The 25,719-nt window shown below is 39.3% G+C and overlaps 1 protein-coding gene across 1 annotated transcript in view; it reads left to right on the forward strand.

Annotated features, from left to right (window-relative positions):
* The first annotated feature begins 395 nt into the window (after window positions 1–395).
* The window catches only part of ERICH6 (glutamate rich 6), a 33,561-nt gene continuing 8,237 nt past the window's right edge, over window positions 396–25,719 (forward strand). The window contains exons 1-12 of the mRNA XM_007100389.3: window positions 396–711; window positions 1,533–1,590; window positions 6,021–6,112; window positions 9,029–9,091; window positions 9,407–9,462; window positions 9,561–9,677; window positions 12,369–12,482; window positions 13,693–13,850; window positions 14,294–14,364; window positions 15,212–15,357; window positions 22,818–22,903; window positions 24,904–25,059. Coding sequence (XP_007100451.2) covers window positions 396–711; window positions 1,533–1,590; window positions 6,021–6,112; window positions 9,029–9,091; window positions 9,407–9,462; window positions 9,561–9,677; window positions 12,369–12,482; window positions 13,693–13,850; window positions 14,294–14,364; window positions 15,212–15,357; window positions 22,818–22,903; window positions 24,904–25,059 — 1,433 coding nt within the window. The remainder of the gene's footprint in view (window positions 712–1,532; window positions 1,591–6,020; window positions 6,113–9,028; window positions 9,092–9,406; window positions 9,463–9,560; window positions 9,678–12,368; window positions 12,483–13,692; window positions 13,851–14,293; window positions 14,365–15,211; window positions 15,358–22,817; window positions 22,904–24,903; window positions 25,060–25,719) is intronic.

Below are 25,719 nucleotides of genomic sequence, written 5' to 3' on the forward strand. Positions count from 1 at the left end.
GAGAGGCCACAACAGTGAGAGGCCCGCGTACCGCGCAAAAAAAAAAAAAAAAAAAAAAAAAAAAAAATTGAAAGACTGGCTCCAAAGGAGCTGAGAGAGATTGGAAAGGAAGATCAGTTCACGGCAGGCCGCTAGGGCTCTCCGAGACTCCGGAGAGCAGGTACGAAAGGAGCTTTCAGTGGTCCTATCTCCCCATGGTCGCTCCGGCCCTCTCCCCGCAGCGCCAGTCCTCCGGGCTGAAGGGTCCTGCGCCTTTAATCTCCAGACCCGGGGGCCGCGCGGCCGGCCGTTGCCCAGGGAGACGGACGCACAGGAGGCCTCGCGCGCCCCGGGCCTGGACCCGCCGGTGTGCCCTGCGCTAGCCGCGATCCCGCTTCTCGCCCGCCGCGGCCAACATGCACTCGCATCACAGCTTCAGAAAGCCCGAGGAGGAGCAGGGCCAGCAGGAGGGGGAGGAGGAGGACACGGCGGCGGCGCACCAGGACAAGGAGCTGGCGCTCCGTGGGAGGGTCAGCGAGGAGTACTTAGGGAAGCTTTTGGCCTTCGGAGATGTCAATGAGGAAGAATGGAAAACCTTTCGCCCCGGCTTAGCCAGCGTCGTCAGCCCCAGCCTGAGCCCGACGCCGACGCTCAGCCGAACGCCGAGCCTGCAGTGGAGCCAGACGCCGGTGGCCAGCGAGAGGGCGCCCTCCAGCACCTCCTCCCAAAAAAGTACCGCTCCCCGGCCCGCCCAGCCCGTTCCTCGAAGGCTTCCCTGTCCCTAGGGGAGAGCAGGTCCAACTCCTCTAGAGCCTTCGTCTACCCGGCAGTCTGTTTCCAAATACACACAAGACTTCACTCACACCCTTATCTCAGTCCCTCAAGACGCTGAAATCTTGACTGAGCCGTTGTGACGGTCCACAGTTTAGGATAATGGGGAAACGCCTCGTCAAACTGGAAACAGGCAGTGCTCTACGGAAGGCTCATTTTATAACACTTCGTGCATTCAGTGATCGCGTCCTCTTAACGTTCATTCTCTCCCCACGCCGCCCCCCTCAAACACGCGCGCGCACACACACACACACACACACGCACACACACGCACACACATACGCCCGCGAGCGCCACTCCTGAAGAAGGAGTAGTGCTTTTAAGGGCGCTCTGCTACTTGAAACAGCCCAGCCAAAATCAATTCACTTTCGTGCTTAACTTCCTGGACTGAAACCACTCCAGCCACTTCCTTAAAAAGAAAGGCACAGCAGTTACTTAGAGTAGATTTGTCCATCTCCCAGCATTGACCTTCTGGTCAGGATCATTCTTTGTTGGGGCCGCGTGTGTTGAGGGCAGGAGGATGGGCTGTCCTACGCATTACAGGACGTCTAGCAGCACCCCTGGCCTCTACTTCTGACCATGCCAGTTAGCCCCTACCGGGCTTTGTGACAATCCAAAATGTCTTTAAACGTTGCTAAATGTTTCCTGGGGGGCAAAATTGTCCTTTTCAGAGCCACTGATTTAAAGGGAATGGCTAAATTGTTTAATGTTTCATTCAACAGGTTTTCCTAAAATATTTCAGACATTTAAGAAAGACATGTCTGAAACAAATTTAGATAGGTAAGACATTGTTTTCAGTGTTCTATATTATTATTTTTTGAAGCTGATGATGTTTACTTTTGGAATAAACATGTCAGGAAGTAGAGTAAAGCCATCCAGGGCATTTACAACCAATTTATTCAAAAAGGTGTTTTTTAATCTACACTGTTAGACACTTTGGAGGAGATAGACAGGGTCCTTGCCCATCACCGGCTTATTATCTACCTGTAGAGATGACATGTCTACTTACGAATATAGCATGAAATCATAAATGCCATGTGCACAACTAAGTCTCTATTGGCTAAATTCAGGAGTGATCAGGGACACCTGTGGTGGAGAGTGGAAAGTACAGTCTTCTTTTTCTTGTTGTTATTGCTATTAGCCTCCAAGCACTTCTAACTGCAATAGGAAGACACCAGAGAAACACATTTAGAACATCTTCATCAGTCTTCCCTGAAACCTCACACCAAACATGGGTCCACAATCTCACATTACTGTTCACCTAAGTTTTGCTTTTATAAGCAACTTTCCATTTTTAAGCAGAAAGAGAATTGTTCTGCCCCACTTACATGTTTTTATTTATCCAAGTCAACATTTTAATAAAAGATAATATATGTGTACATGGTTAAAACATTAGACAAAGCTATAAAATTTAAAATTTCTGTACCCTTCTCCATTTCCACTTCCACTCACCAGTTAACATATTGTTAACAGTTTGTTTTGTTTCCAGTATAATTTAAATAGCATATTTTCATTCCTTGATTTATTAATTTTTGACATAGCTACTGACTTCCCACCATGAAAGCTGAGGAATGTAACACACTACTTCCGTCCTCTCCATTTTCAGTAGTTAGATTATTTTTGTATTTTCTAACCTTCAGGACTTTAAAGTATTTAAACCTCTACTTCTTATCAATTTTAGTAACTATTGACTCTATTTTGAAAAATTAACACCTTAATGCACTTCTACTTCCTTCTCTCTCTCCTCTCACCCTTTCCTCTCCCAATTAACAACAAATTATGTAACGGACTTTATTAAAATATATAATATATAGTCCTGTAAAGTCATATTACTTTACCAAGTTTTATAGTGTTTGCATATTTTGTAATTATAATTAGCTCTTAGTGCTTTGGCTACAAGTTGATTCTAAAAATTGAAGACCAATAACCAACACTCGTAATTTCCTGCTAAGAACCCAGTGACGGACTGCATTCATGCACAAGAAAACGAACTCCTATGTCTGTAAAACTTGGCTCCTAAAAGAACTTCTCAACTCTCAGTTGTTTTTAGTTGTCTTCAATTTTTCTGAGCTGAGCTCAACGGCCATACTTTCTTGTTTTCCATATTGCTTTCTTTCTTTTATTCCTTTTCTTTTTGCTGCAGAAACTCCTCAGGTAATTATTTCATATTGATCTCATGGGTAGTCAAATTTCTGAGTTCTTGCCTGCCTTGAAGTTTCTTCCTTTTGCCCTCATACTTTATTAATAATATAACCTGGCATAAAAGAATAGGTTTAAAACCATTTCCCCTCAGAGCTCCAAAGACATTGCTTCATTGCCTTCTAGTATCCAGTATTGCTGATCAGTCTGATTTTCAAACCCTTCTGATATTTATTTCCTTCCCTTCATCTTCTCTATTCTTTCCTTTGGAACTCCTACTAGCTGGCTGTTGGACTTCTCTGATATCTTCAAGGTTTTTGGTGTTTACCTGCTACAATGTAGCCTTTGTACAGAATTTTTTATTTGGGGATTCATATAATTTCCAAGAACCGATTCTTACTCTCTGAATAGGTGTGTGTGTGTGTGTGTGTGTGTGTGTGTGTGTGTGTGTGTCTTTAAATCTCTTTGAGAGTACTGTTATAAAATACTAAAGTTCTTTGTTCTTTGTATTTCTTCTTTTTTCTTTCAAGATCACTTGTTCTGTTTGTTTTTCTTGGTCCTTCTATTCCATGCTATGGATTGTCCTTAAGTGGCTGGTAATCCTTGGTTATCCAATTGTATTTTTCAATGAGTGACTGATAGGTAGCTAAAACTAGGATAGGAGTCCTGCAGCCAAGTAGTTCTGTTTCCTGACTGGGCTGGCAGGGGAAGGTTGACTGAGTCCTGCGTGGGTGGGTAGGGCAGTCTCAGCCAGCTTCCTGTGGGGTGTCGGCAGGGAGCAGGCAAGGTGGGTAAGCCCACTATTACTAGTTATGATAAGGACACTTTACTGTGTAGTTGGAGTTCCTCATGCATTTCTTTCCTGGGACTCTCCCTTCCTCCTTTTTCACCTAAGCCTGTTGGGTAGGTCCTGATAACTCATCCTGCACTCTGATTCCCTTTCAGACCTGAAACTTCCCCAGGCAGGCTTTTTAGAAACCAGTTCTTTGGGCTTCATGTGGAAATAAACACAACTGCTGCCAACTGCCCTGTGTACGAGGAGAGGAAGGGGTCTGACTGGCCAGCTGTTCCGTGTTCACTCCTTGAACTACCCTGATGGCCGTCTCCAGCCCCCTCCCCTCTGCATTCAGTCGAGTCCGGGCTACGAGCTTCTCAGGAGTTCCCTTTGGAAGAACTTTACTTATGTCTCTTATCTTGAGCTGTGGTGGTCTCTGCTCTAGTTTTCCATCAACCTGAGGCCATTTATTTTCTTTCTTTTAAGGACTTCTTCAATATTACTTGGCTACTGAGGACACCGCTCTTGTTTTCCAGGGCTATTGCTTGTTTGTGGGTTTGAAGTGTTTGTTAGTTCAGTAAGATCTTGGAAGGAAGGGGAGAATAGTGTGTTCAGGTGCCATCTTGACCTGGACTTTCTATCATATGGGAACCTCTCTTTCCTAAATCGAATTCTTAATTTCTCCTCATAAATCTTCCTAAGAAGATGCTTCTTCTGTACTTCAAAGCATTCTCTGGTGAATTTGGTGACATTGTGTTTTTAAGGAAATCTGTCCTTAAAAGGCACAGAAATGCAACCAATATTGGCTCAATTTCTACTTTTAATTGCCCTATTACTATTCTGGGGCAAACTTTAGGAGGCAGACGAATCCGGAGAAACACAGGTTTAGGAGCCACATAGGTCTGGGCCCCATCTGCCTCTGCCATGTTTGATTTTGAGAAGGCCCCCCAGGGCCTCGATTTCCTTGCCTATAGAAAAGGAATACTACCTGCTGTATAGCACAGGGGACTCTACTCAATACTCTGTAATGGCCTATATGGGGAAAGAATCTAAAAAAAAAGTGGAAATATGTGTATATATATAACTGATTGACTTTGTTGTACACCTGAAACTAACACAACATTGTAAATCAACTCTACTCCAATAAAAATTTTTTAAAAAAAGGGAAAGGGTATACTAATTCCTACCTTGATTGGTTTTTGTAAAAATAAATGAAGTAATGTAAGTAAAGCAACTACTATGTATCTACTACAACACAGTAAGTTCTCAGGAAATGTTAATTTTGTTCTTATCCTCCGTTGTCTGCCATCTTTACACAGAATTTCAGAAACAGTCTTTCATGTTGGTTCAAGGGAGGCAGAGGCCTAGATGAGTTGTGTACTGACTTTGTTAACAACTGTATTGGGAAAACACTGAAATGTAAAATGTTGTCTAGGGATTGCTTGTCAATGTTCCTTTACTCTTGGTCCCATAACTTTTTTCCATGGGAACTTAGACAAACAGGACTCCCCCAGACACTTGCTCCGGGGGCTTCTGCAGAGGAGTTCTCAACACACAATGTTTCAAGGAACAAAGCACCAAAAAAGGAAGGTGGAGACATAAGAGAACTGAGAAATGTGAAAAAGTGACAATCCTAAAGTTGACTAAATTATTTGGGAAATTTTTGTTTGATAATTTTAGAAGAGCCAGCAAATTACGGCAAAAAAAATGGAAATTCAAAGAGGCAAAGGAACCTGAAAAGCAATAGGTATTGTTTACTTGTTACCAGTAACAGTCATTTTAGCTGGTAAAAGTCAATAAATTCCTGCTTCCTGTCATGTAGATGATAACTAACTGATTAAACTGCTTGTGGAAAGAATACAGATTGCTTAATTACAACGCATGTAACTTCAGCCCTTTAAAAAGAGCTTGGATTATTTTAAAGCTATTTTAAAATGAACAACACATTCTAATTTAAATTCAAGTTAATGTTTAAACACACATACCATCATCGCCGCCACCACCACCAACCCACAGCACAGATAGAGGGGTAGTAATTTACTCCGTGAGAGAAATAATACGGTATTGCGAGCCTCCAGGATTGAGAGAGGAGTGCTCCGCAAAGAACAGATATGATGCAGACACACTGTGCCTGACTCTACTGAAGACATAAGAACGGAAGAAAATATTTCAAAGGAAAAAGAAATCAGGATCTTCTAAGAACATCTGTTATTTGATTGTTAAATGTACTAGATTTAGAAGAACTGCTAACAACTCTATAGGTATACTGAAAACGAACATTTTGTCTAAATTTCAGGGCTGTCTATCACAATCTGTATCCAAGAATTCCAACATCAGTACAAACAGAAGAAAGTTGGCTTCAAGAATTGTCAAGCATGGAGCAGCCGAGTGAGTAGTTTGGTTTTTTAGCTTTTGCTGGGAGATAGGATTGTACACTGGAAAAGGCACTGGTGTAGATGGCCAGGAGAGCTAGGATTGAATCCCAGCCCCAAAACAAACTAACACCATGACACCTGGGCAAGTCACTTAACCTCATTGACTCTGTTTCTTTCTCTGTTGGCCATAATAATCCTTCTGTAACAGGACTGTTATGAAGATCAAAATGAAACTCAACATTTAAACTCCTTGGCACTGAGCCTTTAATAAATGGTAGCACCTGTGTTCACATCAAGAAATAATCTGCCATCATATTTTGAAACACATCTTTATTTTTTATTATAGAAGTAACATGCGTGCTGTTTTGTTTTGTTTTTGCGGTACACGGGCCTCTCACTGTTGTGGCCTCTCCCGCTGCGGAGCACAGGCTCCAGACGTGCAGGCTCAGCGGCCATGGCTCACGGGCCCAGCCGCTCCGCGGCATGTGGGATCCTCCCGGACCGGGGCGCGAACCCGGTTCCCCTGCATCGGCAGGCGGACGCGCAACCACTGCGCCACCAGGGAAGCCCGCATGCTGTTTTTTAAACATCAAACCATTAAGAAAAATATAATGTAAACATTAAGTTTTTAACTTATCCCAGTATATTCCTCAGAAGTGATCGTTACGAATAGCCTTTCCTTTCAATTTTACTATTTGTTTTATGTTATATCACTTATTCATGAGATGTTTATTGAGCACACACCAAGCACCTATCATAGGTCAGTTTCCTGTTCTAAGGTAACAGCAATGAATAAAGCAGACAAACCCTGTCTCGATGGTCTTCTATTAAAGAGTGGGAGGTGGAAGTAATAGTGAGATAAATAATACACAAAATAAGTAAATACAAAATATCTTACATAATGTAAGTGCTAAGGAGGAAAATAAAGCAGGGAGAGGGATGGGAAATGTTGGGTAGATGGGTACAAGCTTACCCAGGATGCTGAGGGAAATCTTCACTGAGAAGCTGAAAAATTTCAGTAAAGACCTCAAGGAGAGGAGAGAGAGTGATAATGATCTCTGGGGGAAAAGTGTTCCAGGCACAGGGAAGAACAAGTTCTTCCCTCTAGAACAAGGAGGCAGCCAGCTTGGCTGCAGTGGGGTAAGTAAGGAGGTGAGCCCTACGGGATAAAGTCAGAGAGACAATGAGGACCAAATCTTACTCAATGAGAATGAAGTGGGAAGTCACTGGAGGGTCTGCACAGAGGAGTGACATTAGTAAGCTTCATTAATAAGCTCCTCGTGTTGCACAGCCAACAGTACTGTACAGTAAAGTACACAAAAGCACAACCACTTGTAGAGGATGCATGCACGTGACAATGTACGCCAGACACGTGAACTAATTTATGTGATTGGACGTGGGAACGCACGTTCATATCTTTGAAAGTTCGCAATTTGAAGGTTCGTATGTAGGGGACTTAACTGTATTTGGGAAAGCCCGGTTGGCTGTTTGCTATGAGCCGTTCTTAACCTTGAGGCATTAACCTTGAGGAATTGACTCTGGCTTAGGTTTCACTTTGCTCACGACTGGCTACCAAGGCATTAGAGCCCCCTCATCTAATGGCTTCCTTGTTTGATTACTTTAACAGCAGGAACCTAATGTACCTTTTCAATTTTTTCATATCTTTTTTTGTAGGTTTTTTTAATAGAGAACTGATATGCAGCTCTTATTAGTTTATTCCTAGGTGTTTTACGGTTGTCTTTTATTGATGTAATAATTGGAATCTTTTTTCCTATTATATTTTCGAATTGGTTATTGTCAATGTATAGGAAAACTATTGATTTCAATGCATTAATCTTGTATCTGATTCCCTTGCTGAACTTTCTTATTCTTTTAGCAGTTAAAAGTCCACTAGACAATTACATTTCCTGTGAATAACAGCAGTTTTATCTCTTCTTTAATTTTTTTTTACTTAGCAGTGTATCAGGGACATCTTTCCATGTCAGGAAATAGTGATCTAATTCCTTGAAATGACTATGTAGTATTCCCTTATATACCTACAGTTACTGTGACTTATGTAATACATCTGATTGTTAACATGTTGCAGGGTTGTTTGGTTTGGTTTGGTTTTCTGTTTTGACCTCTTCCCTATGACAAATAATGCCTTAATGAAAGTCTTGTTCATTCGTTTTTTTGTTGTTGTTGTTTTTTAATACCTGTGCTGGCATTTCTGTTGGACAAAATGCCCCAAACATATTTTTTAATTGTTCAGGTACTCAACATAGGAAGTATGTCATCTTCTGAAGCCCATCTCTTTCTCCAGCACCAGCCCTGGCTATACAGGGAAAATGGGTCTGCCCTCTCCCTTTACCTCTGTCTCATTGTAGGTTGTTCTGACTGGTTTTTCATCATCCCAGAGTCCTGTCTGCTTACCTTTCCAGACATTTACTCCAAGCGGCTCGTGTGTTGATAGATGGCTGTCTTCCCCATTTCCAGTATTGCCCTCGAATCTGCAGAGGGAATTATTCTGGTGGTTTAGTTCACTGTCTTGAACTGGGAACCGCCCTCTCACCCCACGCCAGCACTCTTCTCCCTGAAAAATCTTTTGCAGAATAATAGTCGTAAATTAGACAGAACAGTAATTTTAAAAGGCAGAACACAAAAGGGTCTGCAAACCATGATTATAATCAAATAAAATATGCATTTGTGTAGCATTCTAAGACTAAAAAGAAGCAAGGAAGCATTTTTTAATGTGATTCATTAGTGGTGAGTCTTCTCTGTTTGTTACTTACTGTTGACAAAATGTTATTTGGGAAAAGGCAAAAAATTTAAAAAATTAAAAATAAAACACAAAAAGGGCACGTCTTTTTCCAAGAGGCATATTTTCTTTTCTATTAGACTTCTTTCATCCTTTGTCAGGATTGATGACAAATGTACACTCTTTTTACAGAGAAGGAAGTGCCCTCTGTAAAGAAGGAAGATGAACCTGAAAATCTAGCTTCTAAATTAAGAGGTAACTGGATGTTTGGCGTCATCCCCTCTGCTGGCAAAGGCAAACTGCCCTTAGGGAACCAGCCTTAACTTGGGTGGTGTCCAACCCCTTTAGAAAAGAGCTCCCCTAAGAGTATATGCAAGAAGGTGGTGAAGGTAGGGTTTCAGGGCATTTAGACAGCGTGTGTGTGTGTGTGGGTGTGTGTGTGTGTGTGTGTGTGTGTGTGTGTGTGTGTGTGTGAGAGTGTGTGTCATGGGCTAGGATCTTCAAACTACAGAAAATGGAATACATTGCACAAAGTTTTTAAACATTCCTTCTAAATCTTTTTTTCTTCAGCAAAATGGGTAATTAACCCAGAAGAGCCAAAACTCAATATTTTATGTGAGCTGGAGGTAAGAAATGTTTATCAGTCCAGCTAGTACACTGAACTCATGGTAAAAATCACTTATTCAATCTGCAATTTTTTTTTCTCCCTCTTTTTAAAATTTAGTTTAAGGAAGACTTCATAACACTTTTTGAGCCCTCTCTGAGAACACTACCCAGCATCGGGCCACCACCTATTCTCACATTCAAACAAGAGAGTTCCAATTTAGGCATTAAGTTCAAGGTAATTTTCGTTTATGTTTCTTTTTGCTTTTACTGTAATAAATGGTATAAAAAGCCACATGATGATCTGCACAAAAGACAGTGAACATACTTTTACCAAAAAAAGGCAAAGAGCTCATTTACTTGGAATAGCACTTAGGGTGGCCGTATTCGTTTCCTAGGGCCGCTGTAACAAAATACCAGAAACTAGGTGGCTTACAGCGACAGAAAAGTATTGTTTCACAGTTCTGAAGGCTGGAAGTCCAAAATCAAGGTGTCAGCAAGTCTAACCTGGAGGGGAGAGTCCCTCCTTGCCTCTTCGGAGCTCCTGGTGGTGGCCGTCAATCCTTGGCGTTCCTTGGCTTGCGGCTGCCATCACTCCAATCTCTGCCTTGGTTGTCCCAACACGCTCTGTGTGTCTCTGTCCAAATGTCCCTCTTCTCCAAGGACACCAGTCATACTGGGTTAGCGCCCACCCTAATGACATCATCTTAACTTGATTACATCTGCAGAGACCCCGTTTCTAAGTCAGGCCACATTCACAGGTACCAGGGGTTAGAAATTCAACAGAGCCTTTGGGGGAGCCCAACTCAGCCTATAACAGTGGTCATAAAGCCTGGCAGCACAGGTGAACGTTAGCTGTATTTGATCACATTAAGTGACCAATTAATGTCTGCATTCAATGGGCAAGGGAGAGGTCACCTTAGTAATTCCAACAGGATACAAACCACCCCGTTTTGCCACAGAGGTAAGGGACTGACCCGTGGTATGATTATTTCCAAACTTGCACGGCATGGCCACGTGGAGAGAGCTGCACACTCCTCAGACTGGAAGCTCCTTGATCACTTCTTTGGGGGCGCACTAAAGGCACAGGCGTATTCACTGAAACAAGAGCTACCAATCGTGTGAGGCAGGACGGCACAGGTGTGTGTGCAGGAGTTGACAGGAATGCCGTGTGGTGTTCACTGTCATTTTGTCCAGCACGTTGAACTATGCAATTCTAATGCCTGGTAACACGTTAAATACATCACGTAACGTAATAGGCGTCAACATTTGCTGTTTATATTTGCCCAGGTTTCTAAATTTTATGGTCACCTTACAGACTCTTCAGGCTGAAATTCTTTCTTCAAACATAGCACCTTCCTTTTTCTGAAGCACAAAGGCTTCTACCCAGAAAGTTTCTTGAGCTCTCTTCCCCTGACACCCAGAGATGCGCCTGAACATGAGGAAGGCCTGGGGGACTTCCTTCCACAGAGCCGTCCCTACACCGGCCCCTGGACAGGGCTGGCTCCACCTGCATCCCTGGGCCGACCTCTCAGGTCTTCTGAGATGGGCCTGGACACTGGTCTAGTTCGGGGGCAGCAGCAGCTGGTTGGCCAGCTCTCCTCTTCAGCCACACCCTCCTGAGGTGGAAATTCCAACCCCACTCATGTCTTCGGAAGCATCTTTACTCACTTCGCCCCCAGGTGAAGGGGTGAAGGGGCCATGGGTGGAGGAGTTCACTACCGAGATGCTGGCGGCACAGTCTGTAGCTGGCCTGGCGTTGCCAAGCTCTTCCTGCCTATTCCATCATTTGGTAGCTGTCCTGGATCCATCACCACCATCTCTCTCCTACAAGGCTTTCCTCCCTGAGTGTTCGGCTTCCAGCGATGTGCAGTACTTATTATCGGGTACTTTCAACGGCCTAATTATACTGGACTGTACTCTAGGGTCCCTGGCTGCACCGGCCATCTCAGTCACCCTTTGGCCCCATGGCGGTCATTTTGCCAGGCTCGGAGGATAGTTTCCACGGCAACTACAGGTGCCCTGGTGGTTTCATGACATGCGGGTCATGGTCTGGGTCTTTTCCTGGAGGCCTGTGCCGAGGCTTGGCTGCTCTCCTGCCAGGAGCCTCTGCAGTCACAGCCATGACCTCAGATCACTAACAGGGCCACAGTGCATGCACCCCTCACTGACTCGCCTGCGCCCCTAACTCCCAGCCCCCCCTTGCTTCCCCTAGCCTCCCCTCCCCCTCCTGGATTACCTTCACAGCACAGACAGCAGAATGTGGTGCCCCAACTGGGGCTTCCCTTGAGAAAGGACTCTAATTTATTTTAGAAAGTTGAGCATTGTAAACAGTGGCCTCCATAGTAATGTCAAGACTTTTTCTTAGCTGACACTTCTTGAGTTTATGGTATTTAAACACCTTAGACCATTTACACAAAATCGAATATGTGGTATCCTTTGTGTCCCGCATCTAGTCACACACTGTACATGCCCCTGCTCGAAAAGGGACACTGACGTCAACAGTAAAATCATTTCTGCAACTTTCTTCTTACACTGAGGAGGCATCCCAAGGACCCACAGAGCTCCTGATGGGCTCAGCTGCATCCCAACGAGCTGCACCACAGAGGCCTCCAAAACACCACTTCAGCCTCCCCAGCCCTTAACAGCCCTTGAATAGAAATGATGTCTCATTTCTGGAATATACAGATCCTGCTGGCTTGGTGCCTTCTGATATAGGATCTCAGACCCCTGAAAGTTCCCTACTAACCATCGCTGGGAGCCCTCACGTTGTCTGACAGGAGTTCTCAAGAAGGTTTGTACATCCCTCATCACCCCTGTTGTCTGACTGGACATTCGCTGGCCCTGTCCAGGGCTCTGGTTCCGCCTGCCCTGAGAGCCTCTGGGCCTCCTTGTGGGCATGTCTTCATTTTTGTTCTCCTCTCTGAAGAGAGAAGAGGAGGAGGTATCGCCCACGTGTGAATTCTGTGGGAGCGATCTAAGAACATTTCTCTCCAATGTGGATCTTTCCTGTGACTACAACAGCTCTGAACTAGTAGAACATGTAAGTTCTAAAGCAGGTTCACTGAGGAAATAGTGTTACTTTTAGACACTAATTTAAACATAAGTAGTATTTTCTTCTGCATCTTTCCACTGCATTGCCTTTCTTTTTCTTTTTTTTTTTTTTTGTTGGCTGCACTGCGTGGCTTGTGGGATCCTAGTTCCCTCACCAGGGATCGAACCTGGGACCCTGGCAGTGAAAGCCCCGAATCCTAACCACTGCACTGCCAGAGGATTTCCTGCATTGCCATTCTTAAGAGAGTTATGTGTTAGCCGTCAGGGCAATGCAAATCATAACCGCAATGGGATACAATTTCATACCCACTAGTATGGCTATAACCCAAAAGACAGATAATAACAAGTGTTGGCAAGGATGTAGAGACGCTGGAACCCTCATACACTGCTGAAGGGGAATATAAAACGATGCAGCCGCTTTGGAAAACAGTCGGGCAATTCCTCAAAAAGTTAAACATACAGATACCATATCACCCAACAAACAATTCCATTCCTAGGTATGTACCCAAGAAAGTTAACAACATATATCCACCCAGAAACGTGTATACAAATGTTTACAGCAGCATGATTCATAACAGCCAAAAAGTGAAAACAACCCATTTATCAACTGATGAAAGGGTAAATACATGTGGGGTATCCATACAATGAAATATTATGCAGCCATAAAAAGAAATGAAGTACTTATACATGCTACGACATAAATGTAAATATTATGCTAAGTGAAAGAAGCAAGTCACAAAGTACCACATGTTGTATGATTCCATTTATATGAACTGTACAGAACAGGCAAATCTATAAAGACAGCCAATAGATTAGTGGCTGCCAGGGGCTGAGAGGAGACGAGAATAAGGAGTAACTGTTAATGGGTACAGGTTTCAGTTTCTAAAATTGATTGTTGTGATGGTTGCAAAATTCTGTGACTATTTTGGGTTGGCCAAAAAGTTCATTCGGGTTTTCCTACAATGTTATGGAAAAACCTGAGCGAACTTTTTGGCCAGCCCAACACTAAACACCATTGACTTGTACACTTTAAATGGGTGAATTGTATGATATGTGAATTATATCTCAATAAAACTGTTACCAAAAAAATGTTATGATAGATTGTTATCCAAAACCCCATTACCATTTTTTGGGTTTTTTCCCTCCTGTAATTGTCTTCATCTAGGACTGATGAGATGAAAATGAACTCTGTTTTTCAGACCTCCTGTTGTAGTTACTTCCAAAACCTGATTGACTACATCTATGAGGAAAAACAAAAAATCCAAAGCTCTAAAGCTGAATTAATCTGTATTGACCCTCATGCCGCCCACGGCAGTGAAGTTGACAGACTCAAAGCAAAGGAAAAAGCTTTGCGGAGGTAACAGTGAGCCTTTGATATTGAAACTCAGATAGGCCCACTTGGTTAGAGAGTTTTTTGTAAAATGAACCGCATTTTCTCAAAATAGATAATTTTGAAGATGCATTCCCAGTGAAGAAACAAAAATTGGCCAAAGCAGACTTATTGCAATTCCTGGTGGACACTGTAAGAGTCAGAAGATTTCAGAAACTCAGTGAACTCACTGACTTAGAGTAGAAATTTGCCCACCCCAAATTCTCAGGGCAATTCAGAATTCCTATATTGGAGAAATCTGTCCACTAAATATAGTAGAAACACACACACACACTGATTAAATGACTTGATTCACAAGTAATAACAGATAAAAATAACAAGGAATAGTTTAAACAGTAAAAATTTATAGTATACTGTTTTAAACTTCCAACATATTTCAGACTTATGCATCATATTTTTTGATTTTGTAGAAAACAAGAGCGACAAATGGCCAAACACTATGCAATATTAACAAAAGAACAGACTACTTTCTCTGAAGAAGGTAAGTTCCTTAACGCTGATGTTATAGATCGGAAAGCTCATATGTTTGACCAAGAGCAAAAATTGACGTATTCTAAAAATAACATTAAAATTTTTCATTTTGGTCAATACATCAGTCAAAATGGCTCAGAAAATCCTGCTTTTCCGTCATCTGGCTTTTGAAGTTTTTAGTCTTCAGCTCACTGTTGTTATTGATTGAAATAAATTAGCAACATCTATAGAGCACTTTACAGATAGCTAGAAAGAGCTTTTGAGTTCATTGTCTCTCGTTTTATCAGACATACATTCCATTTTGTTTCAAGCTAGGATATGGAAAATCTGTCAAAAATAAATCAGATTTCTTTCTTATAGGCAGGCCCCATCGGTCAGCTGGCCAGTATAGCTGTGGTACTGGTACAACTGAAGGGGCACCGATTTTAGAATCAGAAGTTGTGGATTTATGTCCCTGCTTTTCTCCCCATAGGCTGCCCAATTGGGGATAAATTATTTAATATTTCTGAGCATCAGGCTCCTCCTCTGTGACTCAGAGCCACTGAAAAGATACTTAGAGAAGATTTGTTTTTTCAGCTAAACCCCTAGTATAAAATTCCTTGGTATTCAACTGTTTTCTACTAAACCTAAGGCCAGAAAATTCCACGTAATGAAAATCATCATTATTTTTCTTTCAACCAAATGAGAATTTCTCATTTTTTTTAAACAAAAGAGGGAGGTCCTCATTTTTCTTCCATTAAAAAAATGTCCAATGAATCAATGCATCCGTAACAGAGTTTGAAATTTCATTTTAGAAGAGAGGTTTTGGAAAGTTTTAAACATCATATATGTATTTCATGTGATTCTCTTCCCATTAGATGCAAAGCAGTTTAAAACAATTTCTTATCAACTTTCCATGGATATTCCAGAAGTAGAGTCAGCTAAGGAAGAACTAACTGATTATCAACTAGACAAAAGAAATATATCCATTGTTTGTTGTGATTCTAGGGTAGCATGTGGAAAGGTAATTAGCTTGTAATTTTTTTTATTTGCTACTCTTTAAAAATCAGTTTTACCTAAAATTATAAAAGCTGTCATGATGAATATGGCAGCTTGGCTACATGACACATTTAACTATTTGTCAAAAAGAATTGGTATGGACTTGGCCTTTTAACTTATACTAGACCTTATAACAATGCTTTACATATGTTTTATGAGGGGGTATTTTGGTTAAAGCCTTTTTACTTTAAAATGTGATCAATGTATAATAAGGAACATTTGGAACCCTTTAGAAAACTAAAAAGAATGGGAGAAAATCATCAGAAGTCTCACCCACATCCCAAAAATCATTATTAATATTTCAATATTATATAGATCTGCACTGCCCAATATGGTAACAAATACTCCACATGGCTATCCAAATTTAAAATAATTAAAATTAAATAACTTATTTAAAATAATTAAAATTAAATAAGTAAATAAAATGTAATTCTTCAGTCACGCTAGCCACATTTCAAGTGTTAAATAGCTGTGTGTGACTAAAGGCAACCATATTGCAGGACAGATATAGAAAATTTTTATGGTCACTACAAGTTCTATTAGACAGCACTGTTCTAGAGTTTTTAAGCATAGGTTTCTGTTAACACACTTGTAATTATATTACACACGTAATTTTTATCCCTTTAACTTAATTATCAACATTTTTTCCATGATATTACATAGTTTACATTAACATCATTTTAATATCTATGTGCCTTTTCATATAGTTTAACCATTGCTTTCAATATCTTTGTGTATAAATTTACACTATACTGAATATGGTTCCCCAGAATAGATCCCTAGAAATTAAACTCCTGAGACCAGTTTTGTTTCTCCTGGGTGATACAGAATTTAAGGCACGGCAGTGAACTGAGGTTCTGACAGCATCAAATCCAAATCCTGTCTGAAGGAAGGTCGCTAATCTAGCCCTGAAATCGCTCCTACAAATTATCTTTCAAGTTCAATTACCAGCACACAGTGAAAAATAATTAAGAACACAAGGAAACTCAACACCACAATTGAAAACTCAGAGGATTAGTATTAATAAGAAAAGATCTACAAAGACTTCGAAAACTGAAGTATCTAACTATGTTTATGAAACAAAAGATCAGCTTGAAGATATATGGAGGGAACAGAAAACTATAAAGGGACATACAACTGAAAAGAAAAAAATGAACTTATAGAAATGAAAAATACAAAAACTGAAATTAAAAACTTAGAAGATGAGAGTTAAATGCAGGTTAGACCCAACTAAAGAAAGAACTAATGACCTGAAAGAAAGGTTAAAAGAAAACTATCAAAATTTACCCAAAATTTACCCCAAAATTTACATGGGGGCAAAAAAAGGTAAGGAATACAGAAAAGTGTGTATAATATGAAAATAGAATGAGGGGTCTAAAATGTATTTGTTCAGAATCCCAGAAGAAGAGGAAAAAGATAATCAGGCAGAGGCAGTATCTGAAGAGATAATGTATGATAATTTTCCAAAACTGATAAAAGAGACCTATTCACAGATTTAAGAATCCCAATGAATCCCAAGCAGGATGAATTAAAAAAATAAAATAAAGTAAAATAAAAATAAATCCTAGACACAGTATAGTGAAACTGCAAAACACCAAAGACAAAAAGAAAATCTAAAGATTAGCAGAGAAAAAGAAGTCTGTTTACATTTAAAAGAGAACAGTTAGAAATCAGATAACCTCCCAACAGCAACAATGGAAGCCAATATAATGTCTTCAGTGTGCTGAAAGAAAATAACAGTCAGTCTAGAAGCCTATACCCAGTTAAAATATCTTTCATTAAAATATGCCCCCAAAAGACATGGTCTGGCAAAACAGAGTTTGTCACTAGTAGCCTCTGACTAAAAGGAATTCTAAAGAATATTCTTTGTGTAGTTGGATAGTATGAGATTCAAGAAAGATGAAGAGCAAAGAAAAGCGTTCATGGGATATATGTATAAAACTAAAAGTTGACTGATCAAACAATAATAATAATAATGGCTCAAGGACTTTCAAGAAACAGTATAGAGTAAAAATGCTTGAAAAAAATAGTACATGATTTGGCAAGAAAGCTAAATGCAATTATAGTGTTCTAAAAGTCCTTGGTTTGGGAGAAGGGCAAACACATAGTTTAAACTCAGACTTTGATAAATTAAGTTTGCTTACTGAAATTTCTGGGGTAGCCAGAAAAATAACAAGTAGAGAGTATAACTTACAAGCTATCAGAGGCAGAGCAAAAAAATTAGAATAATTCACTTTAAATGCCCCCCAAAAGATAAGAAAGAATAAGGGAAAAGAAAAACACATAACAGAGGACAAATAGAACACGTCAAGGAATGTCAGTAGTTATATGTAAATAGAGTTAATACTTCAGTTAATAAACAAAGAGCGTCAGACAATTTTTTTAAGGAAAAATTCCAACCATATACTGATTACAAGAGACTATATCTAAAATATAAGGATAGGGGCTTCCCTGGTGGCACAGTGGTTGAGAATCCGCCTGCCAGCGCAGGGAACACGGGTTTGATCCCTGGTCCAGGAAGATGCCACATGCCGTGGAGCAACTAAGCCCGTGCACCACAACTACTGAGCCTGCGCTCTAGAGCCTACAAGGCACAACTACTGAGCCCGTGTGCTGCAACTACTGAAGCCTGTGCGCCTAAAGCCTATGCTCCACAACAAGAGAAGCCACCGCAATGAGAAGCCCACGCACCGCAACGAAAAGTAGCCCCCGCTCACTGCAACTAGAGAAAGCCTGTGAGCAGCAACGAAGACCCAACACAGCCAAAAATAAAATAAAATAAATAAAAAATAAAATAAAAGGATATAAAAAGATTAAATATAAATAAACAAAAATGATGTATCATGAAAATATTAAAGAACATCACTGAGATAGAAGACCACTTCATAGTGACAGAAGTTTTAATCCACCAGGAAGGTATAATGTTACCCCTATTAACATATGTTAATATGTTTCCCCTCTTAACATAGCCTCAAAAAATATAAAGCAAAATTTCAAGGAAGTAAAAGGAAAAAAATTTTAATTCATAATCATAATGGGATACTTTAGCCTGCTTCTCTCAATAATTGAGAGGACTATTAGACCAAAAAAAAAAAAAAAGCAGTAATACGATAGAATATTTGAACAACCCATTTAACAAATTTGACCTAATATTCATGGATTGGAAGAGTAAATATTTTAAATATGACCTTCTTCCCAAATTGATCTATAGATCCAATGCAACTGTAATTCAAATTCTAACAAGGTTGTATATTTGCGTGTGCAGGGGGAAGGAAGGTCTTGACAAGCTGATGCTAAGATTTACAGGGAAATATAAGAACCTAGAAGAGCCAAGACTTTCTTGAAGAAGCCTGGGAGGGAAGGGAACACGCTCTATCAGATACTGAGATCTATTACAAAATACAGTAATTAAGACAGTGTAGTGTTGGGGCAGGATAAACAAAGAAATGTTGGGGCAGGATAAACAAAGAAATTCATGATACAGAATAGTTCAGAATCGGATTTATGCACACACAGACTTCTGATCTATGCCAGCAGTGGCACTGCACAGTAATGGAGAAAGGAAAATCTTTCCAATACATACTGCTGGGGCAACTGGATATCCATATTTTTAAATAAGTTGGAATCATACCTCACATCATATAAAAATCAGTTCCAGTGGATTAAAGACCTAAATGTGAAATGCAAAACTACAATGATTTTTTTTTTTAATAGGAGACTAGCTGTATTACTTCAGGTTAGGGAAAGATTTACTAACCAATTTTAAAAAGCAGTATCCATAAAGTAGTTGATAAATTAAATTTAAAATTTAGGGGACTTCCCTGGTGGCGCAGTGGTTAAGACTCCGCGCTCCCAATGCAGGGGGCCCGGGTTCGATCCCAGGTCAGGGAACTAGATCCCATATGCATACCGCAACTAAGAGTTCGCATGCCACAACTAAGGAGCCAGTGAGCTGCAACTAAGGAGCAGGTGAGCCAAAACTAAGGAGCCCACCTGCTGCAACTAAGACCTGGTGCAACCAAATAGATAAATAAAATATTTTAAAAAATTAAAATTTGAAAGACAAGCCAAGAAGGGAGATATTTTGCAGCACATATGATATACAAAGGGCTTTTATCCTAAATGTATAAGGAACTTTTATAAATCCACACGAAAAAAAAGTCTACCTAATAGAAAAATGAACTTAAAAAAACTTGACCACTTCTCCAAGGAGAAAATTCAAATGATCAATAAACATATGAAAAGGTGTTCAACCTCATTAGTAACCTGGGAGAGGAAAATTGAAACCACAATTAGAGATCAGTACATACCTATAATATTGGCAAAAAAAAAAAAATTGTAAAGTCTGATTCTACTGAGTGTTGGAAAGGATATAGAATAACAGTCCTTATTATTTGCCTCTAGTGGGAATACAAATTGGTACAACTTGAAAATCATTTTGGCAGTACCTTGTAAAGTGGGAGACAGGCATATCTTGGGGTTCAGCAATTCTACCTCTGGGTATAAGATCTGAGAGTAACTGGGTACCAGCATACATGCAAAAGATGGTTCATAGTATCACTGTTTGTAAGCCAAAAACTGGGAACAACCCAGATATCCATTAACAATAGAATGGATAAGTAAATAATGATGAAGTCATACAATACAATCCTATACACAAATGCAAGTAATTGGACTACAACTACACACTGGGACGTGTATGAATCTTACAAACATAATGTTGACTAAAAGAAACAAAGTATTAAAAATTCATAATGTTGGATTCCATTTATGTAGAATTCAAAATGGGAAAAATTAAACTATATTGTTTAGAGATTACAGAACACTGACTTTGGGGTAGCACAGAGGGAACTTCTAGAGTATCAGCATTGTTCTATTTCTTGACCCAGATGGTGATAACATGGGTGTTCATATTATAATTACTCATTAACAAAATAGCATATTTTAGTGCATATCTGAATGTATTTTATATTTCATAAAAGTGAAAAATGTATTATCTTTCAAAATAAATGGCAACATTTACATGAAAATTTAGATTGTTTCATTGTTTAGCCCTAGGAATTCTTGTATCCATTTTATTACAATTCAAGATTAGGAAGAAATAGAATTAAACTGAATCTTTAGTTCATTTTAAAACATTATGGGGGGCTTCCCTGGTGGCAAACTGGTTAAGAATCCGCCTGCCAATGCAGGGGACACGGGTTCGAGCCCTGGTCTGGGAAGATCCCACATGCCACGGAGCAACTAAGCCTGAGCGCCACAACTACTAAGCCTGCGCTCTAGAGTCCGCGAGCCACAACTACTGAAGCCCACATGCCTAGAGCCCGTGCTCCGCAACAAAGAGTAGCCCCCGCTCGCCGCAACTAGAGAAAGCCCGCCCGCAGCAACGAAGACCCAATGCAGCCAAAATAAGTTAATACGAAGACCCAATGCAGCCAAAATAAGTTAATTTTTTAAAAAAGACATGTCTATAAAAAATAAAAAAATAAAACATTGTTGGCTACAAATTCATTCCCCTATTGAGTATTACATAGAAAGTAAAATAGTTAAGCTTAGAGGTACAACAAGGAATATCTATTTGTATTTCTTTCTTCATCTTCCCATATTCCACTAGTGTTTTTCTCAAATGAACTTCAAGAGCAACCTTGAAAAGACACCAGATGCTGCAGCTTATACTGGAGTGTAAAGTCAGTTTATTGAAGTATAATTTATAGTAAAACTCACCTTCTTATATGTACAGCTCCATTAATTTTGACAGTTATGCAAACACCACTACAACCAGGACACAGAATATCTCCACTGTGCTAGTGCTGGGTTGTTTTTTTTTTTAATCTTCTTTTGTCTTTATAACAATATGCATATAAAGTAAAAGTAGATAAATAAAAAATAAACCTGATTGAAAAATTGGCATAAGACCTGAATAGGCATTTTTTTAAAGAAGACATACAGATGGCCAACATCATTAATCATCAGGGAAATGCAAATTAAAACCACAATGAGGGGCTTCCCTGGTGGCGCAGTGGTTGGGGGTATGCCTGCCGATGCAGGCGACACAGGTTCGTGCCCCAGTCCAGGAGGATCCCACATGCCGCGGAGCGGCTGGGCCCATGAGCCATGGCCGCTGGGCCTGTGCGTCCGGAGCCTGTGCTCCACAGCGGGAGAGGCCGCGGCGGTGAGAGGCCCGCGTACCACAAAAAACAAACGAACAAACAAAAAAAACCCCACAATGAGATATCACCTCACACCTGTCATTATGGCTGTCATCAAAAAGAACACAAATAACAAATGTTGACAAGGATGTGGAGAAAAGGGAACCCTTGTGCACTGTTAGTGGGAATGTACATTGGTGCAGCCACTGTAGAAAACAGTATGGAGGTTCCAAAAAACTAAAAATAGAACTACTGTATGACCCAGCGATTCCACTCTTGGGTGTATATCTGAAAAAAATGAAAACACTAATTCGAAAAGATACATGCACCTCAATGTTCATAGCAGCAATTTTTACAATAGCCAAGATATGGAAGCAAACTAAGTGTCCATCAACAGACAGATAAAGAAGATAGTGTGTATATATCATATATATATATATATATATATATGACACATACACACATATATATGGGAATACTACTCAGCCATAAAAAAGAATGAAATTTTGCCATTTGCAACAACATGGATGGAGGGTATTTGGCTAAGTGAAGTAAGTTGGAGAAAGACAAATACTGCATTATATCATTTATATGTAGAACCTAAAAGAAAACAAACTAGTGAATATAACAAAAAAGAAAACAGACTCACAGACATGGAGAACAAACTAGTATTTTCTAGTGGGGAGAGGGAAGTGGGGAGAGGCAAGATAGGGGTAGGGGGTTAAGAGGTACAAACTGCTATGTATAAAATAGATAAGCTACAAGTATATATTGTACAACACAGAGAATATAGCCAATATTTTATAATAACTATAAATGAAGTACAACCTTTAAAAATTGTGAATCACTGTTGTTCGCCTGAAACTTCTATAATATTGCACATTAACTGTACTTCAATTAAAAAAAATACCTACCATATGATAAGTTCTTTTTACGTGTTTGCTGTTATGATGACGATTACTTAAAATATAATTCTGACTGAAGCCTGAGCACTCTCTTCTATCTTGTTCTATTGAATAAAAATTGTTTTTAATTTTTAAATAAAGACAAAAAAACACTCTTCAAACAGATAAGTAATGTCAGATTCCTGCCAGAAAGGTTTAATCAGGTTATCTGCAGGGGTTAGGGACAATCTTTAATGATTCCTAAGGATTGTTCCCTGTTGCTGATTCAGGATCAAAAATTTAAGTTAAACAATGGTTTGGGTGAGTGTCTAGCAAGCAGAGGATGTCTGTTGTCATCATGTAACTGTCCTTTTGTTTTCTACGGTGTATAGATCATGACAAATGAGCTCTTTGAAAAGCACTACAAACATGGGAGCAAGTTTCTGACTGCATTTCCAGACGGGACAACACAAATATTGTATCCTTTCTTTCAACAACTTATTTTCGTTAGCTTTATTTCTTCACAAAAAGAAAGATAAAGAAAAAACAGATTGAAAAATATGAAGGAAAAAAAATAGTTATTACCAAATCCTACCACCCAGAGCAAAGCTGTTAACATCTTTTTATACATCTTGCCTTACTTTTTTCCTATGAGTAATTATATAATTCTTTAAAAATTAATTCTTCAACTAGTTATTCATATTTTGTAACTTGCTCCCTTTACATAATATTATACAATAAATATTATACAATAAGTACTCAAATGTTATGAGTATATAATATGCAATAAATATAGATACAACACCATCTTTATAAGCACATGGCATTCCATCACAGTGATATACTGTAATTCCTTTCATCTATCCCCTATTACTAATCAAAGGTGGTTTCACAATTTTTGGCTGTTTTATACAACAGCTACATGAACAGCTTTGTGCATACTTCGCTGCACACTTATCACTTACTTCCTTGAATTAAATACCTAGGGATAGAAATTCTGGGTAAGAAATTATGGACATTTTAAAGGTTTAATAGATTTTGCCCCCCAGAAAATGTGTACCAGTTTACACATCCATGAGCAGCATGTTATTTTTTTAATACAAAAATTCAATATCCATTTTATGGAACACTCAGTTATTGATCACTTGAACTTCTGCCTGATGATCAGACCATTTGCTATTTTGACACAAAGGCCATTTAATATCTCCAGGAAAGTAAAACAAAACAAAACTATGAAATGAGAAGGACTTTTTGGCAAACTAAGGGCCTCATTGTGTAGGAGAAAGTCATTTTTAGTCATAGTTGCCTAAATGTTTAGTCAAACCCCAGTAAGAAACCAGAAAAATGGCTTTCATGGCATAGGAAGTGTAATGAAGTTTTAGTTCCCTAGGCCCTTTGAGAAAGAGTGTAGGTTTTTTGTTTTAATTATATCAAAAAATTTTAAATAACTTCCCCAGGTTGTATCATTAGTTATCATTTCCTGCCCTGGCTTTAATTCGTTTTCACTCCTTTGAAGGCTATGGCCGATTTTCAAAATGATTCAGAATCAATTTTGTGTTTACTTCACCTCTGGACTTCCGATCAGCTGAGATAGGACTGAATATTAACAGTTAGTGAATTATCCTCAGTATATTTTATACTTTTTGATGCTATTGTAAGTGGAATTATTTTAATTTCATTTTCAAAATGTTCACTGCTAGTGTATAGAAATACAACTTACTTTTATATATTGATCTTTTAGCCTACAACCCTACTGAACTCTTCTGTTAGTTCTAACATTATTTTGTGGATTCCTTAGGATTTTCTGTATACAAGAGCATGTTATCTGCAAATAGAGATAGTTTTACTTCTTCCATTTCCAATCTCAATGTCTTCATTTCTTTTTCTTTCACAAAATTTTCCTGACTGGAACCTCCAGCGTGAGGTTGAACAGCAGTGGAAAGAGTGAACATTTTTGTTTAGTTCCTGATCTTAGGGGGAAAACACCTAGTCTTTCATCATTAAGTATGATGTTAGCTCTGGGGTTTTGTTAGACATTCTTTATCAGGTTGAGGAGGCTCCCTGCTATTCCTAATTCACTGAGTCATTTATCATGAAAAGGTATTGGATTTTGTCAGATGCTTTTTCTGCATCTATTGAGATGATCATCTGTTTTTTGCTCTTTATTCTATCAATATAGTATGTTTCATTAATTTATTTTTAGATGGTAAGCCAACCTTGCATTCCTGGGATAAACTCCACTTTGTCGTGGTACATAATCCTTTTTATATGTTGTTAGATTCCATTTGCTGGTATTTTTGTTGAGGATTTTTGTGTCTCATAAATATATTTTGAGCCACATAAAAAGCATGAAATTATTTTGTAATAACCCCCCCATTTTCAGAATGCTTTATAGTTTCAAAGGGCTCTCTTGTAAATTGAATTTATTCCCAGTATAAAGACCATTAGAATAACTCAAATGACCTTACCTGATCTCAGCTACCCATCTGGAAACCTAGCCATCATCCGAGTGCCCAATAAGATAAATGGCTTCACTTGCATAGTCCAAGAAGACATGCCCACTAACCCTGCAATCCTGGCAGTGCTAGATTCTTCGGGTAGAAGTTCCTGCTATCATCCCAATGGAAATGTCTGGTAGGCTTCTAGGTTCCTCCTGCTGTCATTTTGTTTCTCGGGTTTTGTGAAATTTTATTTTTCCTTTTATTTTTTCAACTTTATTGAGATATAATTGACATATACTGTGTAAGTTAAAAGTGTACAGCGTGTCGATTTGATACACTTATATGGTGCAAAATGATTACCTCTATAGCATTAGCTAACACCGGCAACATGTCACATAATTACCATTTCTTTTTTTGTGTTGGGAACATTTAAGATATACTCTCTTAGCAACTTTCAGGTTTATAATACAGTGTTAACTATAATCACTATGCTATACATTAGATACCCAGATCTTATTCATCTTATAACCAGAAGGACAAAAATAGCTTTAAGAAGATTTATTTACATTAGTGGTCTTTAGATAGTAATGTTCAACTCAGATAAATTTTTGATTTATGTCATTCCATATCCTGCTTAGTGGAAAAATCACAGGCAACTATGCAAAACAAAGCTCATCATATTTTTTTCTATAAACAGAAAGAAAATATAAACTATACAATTTTAATATTAGAAAAAAATCTCTAAATAAATTATATGGCCATCCTAGGGATCTGAGATATGAACCCAGGAAGTTTCTCTAGAGGCTATGCCCTGATAATGTTATCCCGGCTTCATCTATGGAAATAATTCGCA

The sequence above is a fragment of the Physeter macrocephalus genome, chromosome 1 (genome assembly GCF_002837175.3).
Source record: "Physeter macrocephalus isolate SW-GA chromosome 1, ASM283717v5, whole genome shotgun sequence".
Taxonomy (NCBI): domain Eukaryota; kingdom Metazoa; phylum Chordata; class Mammalia; order Artiodactyla; family Physeteridae; genus Physeter; species Physeter macrocephalus.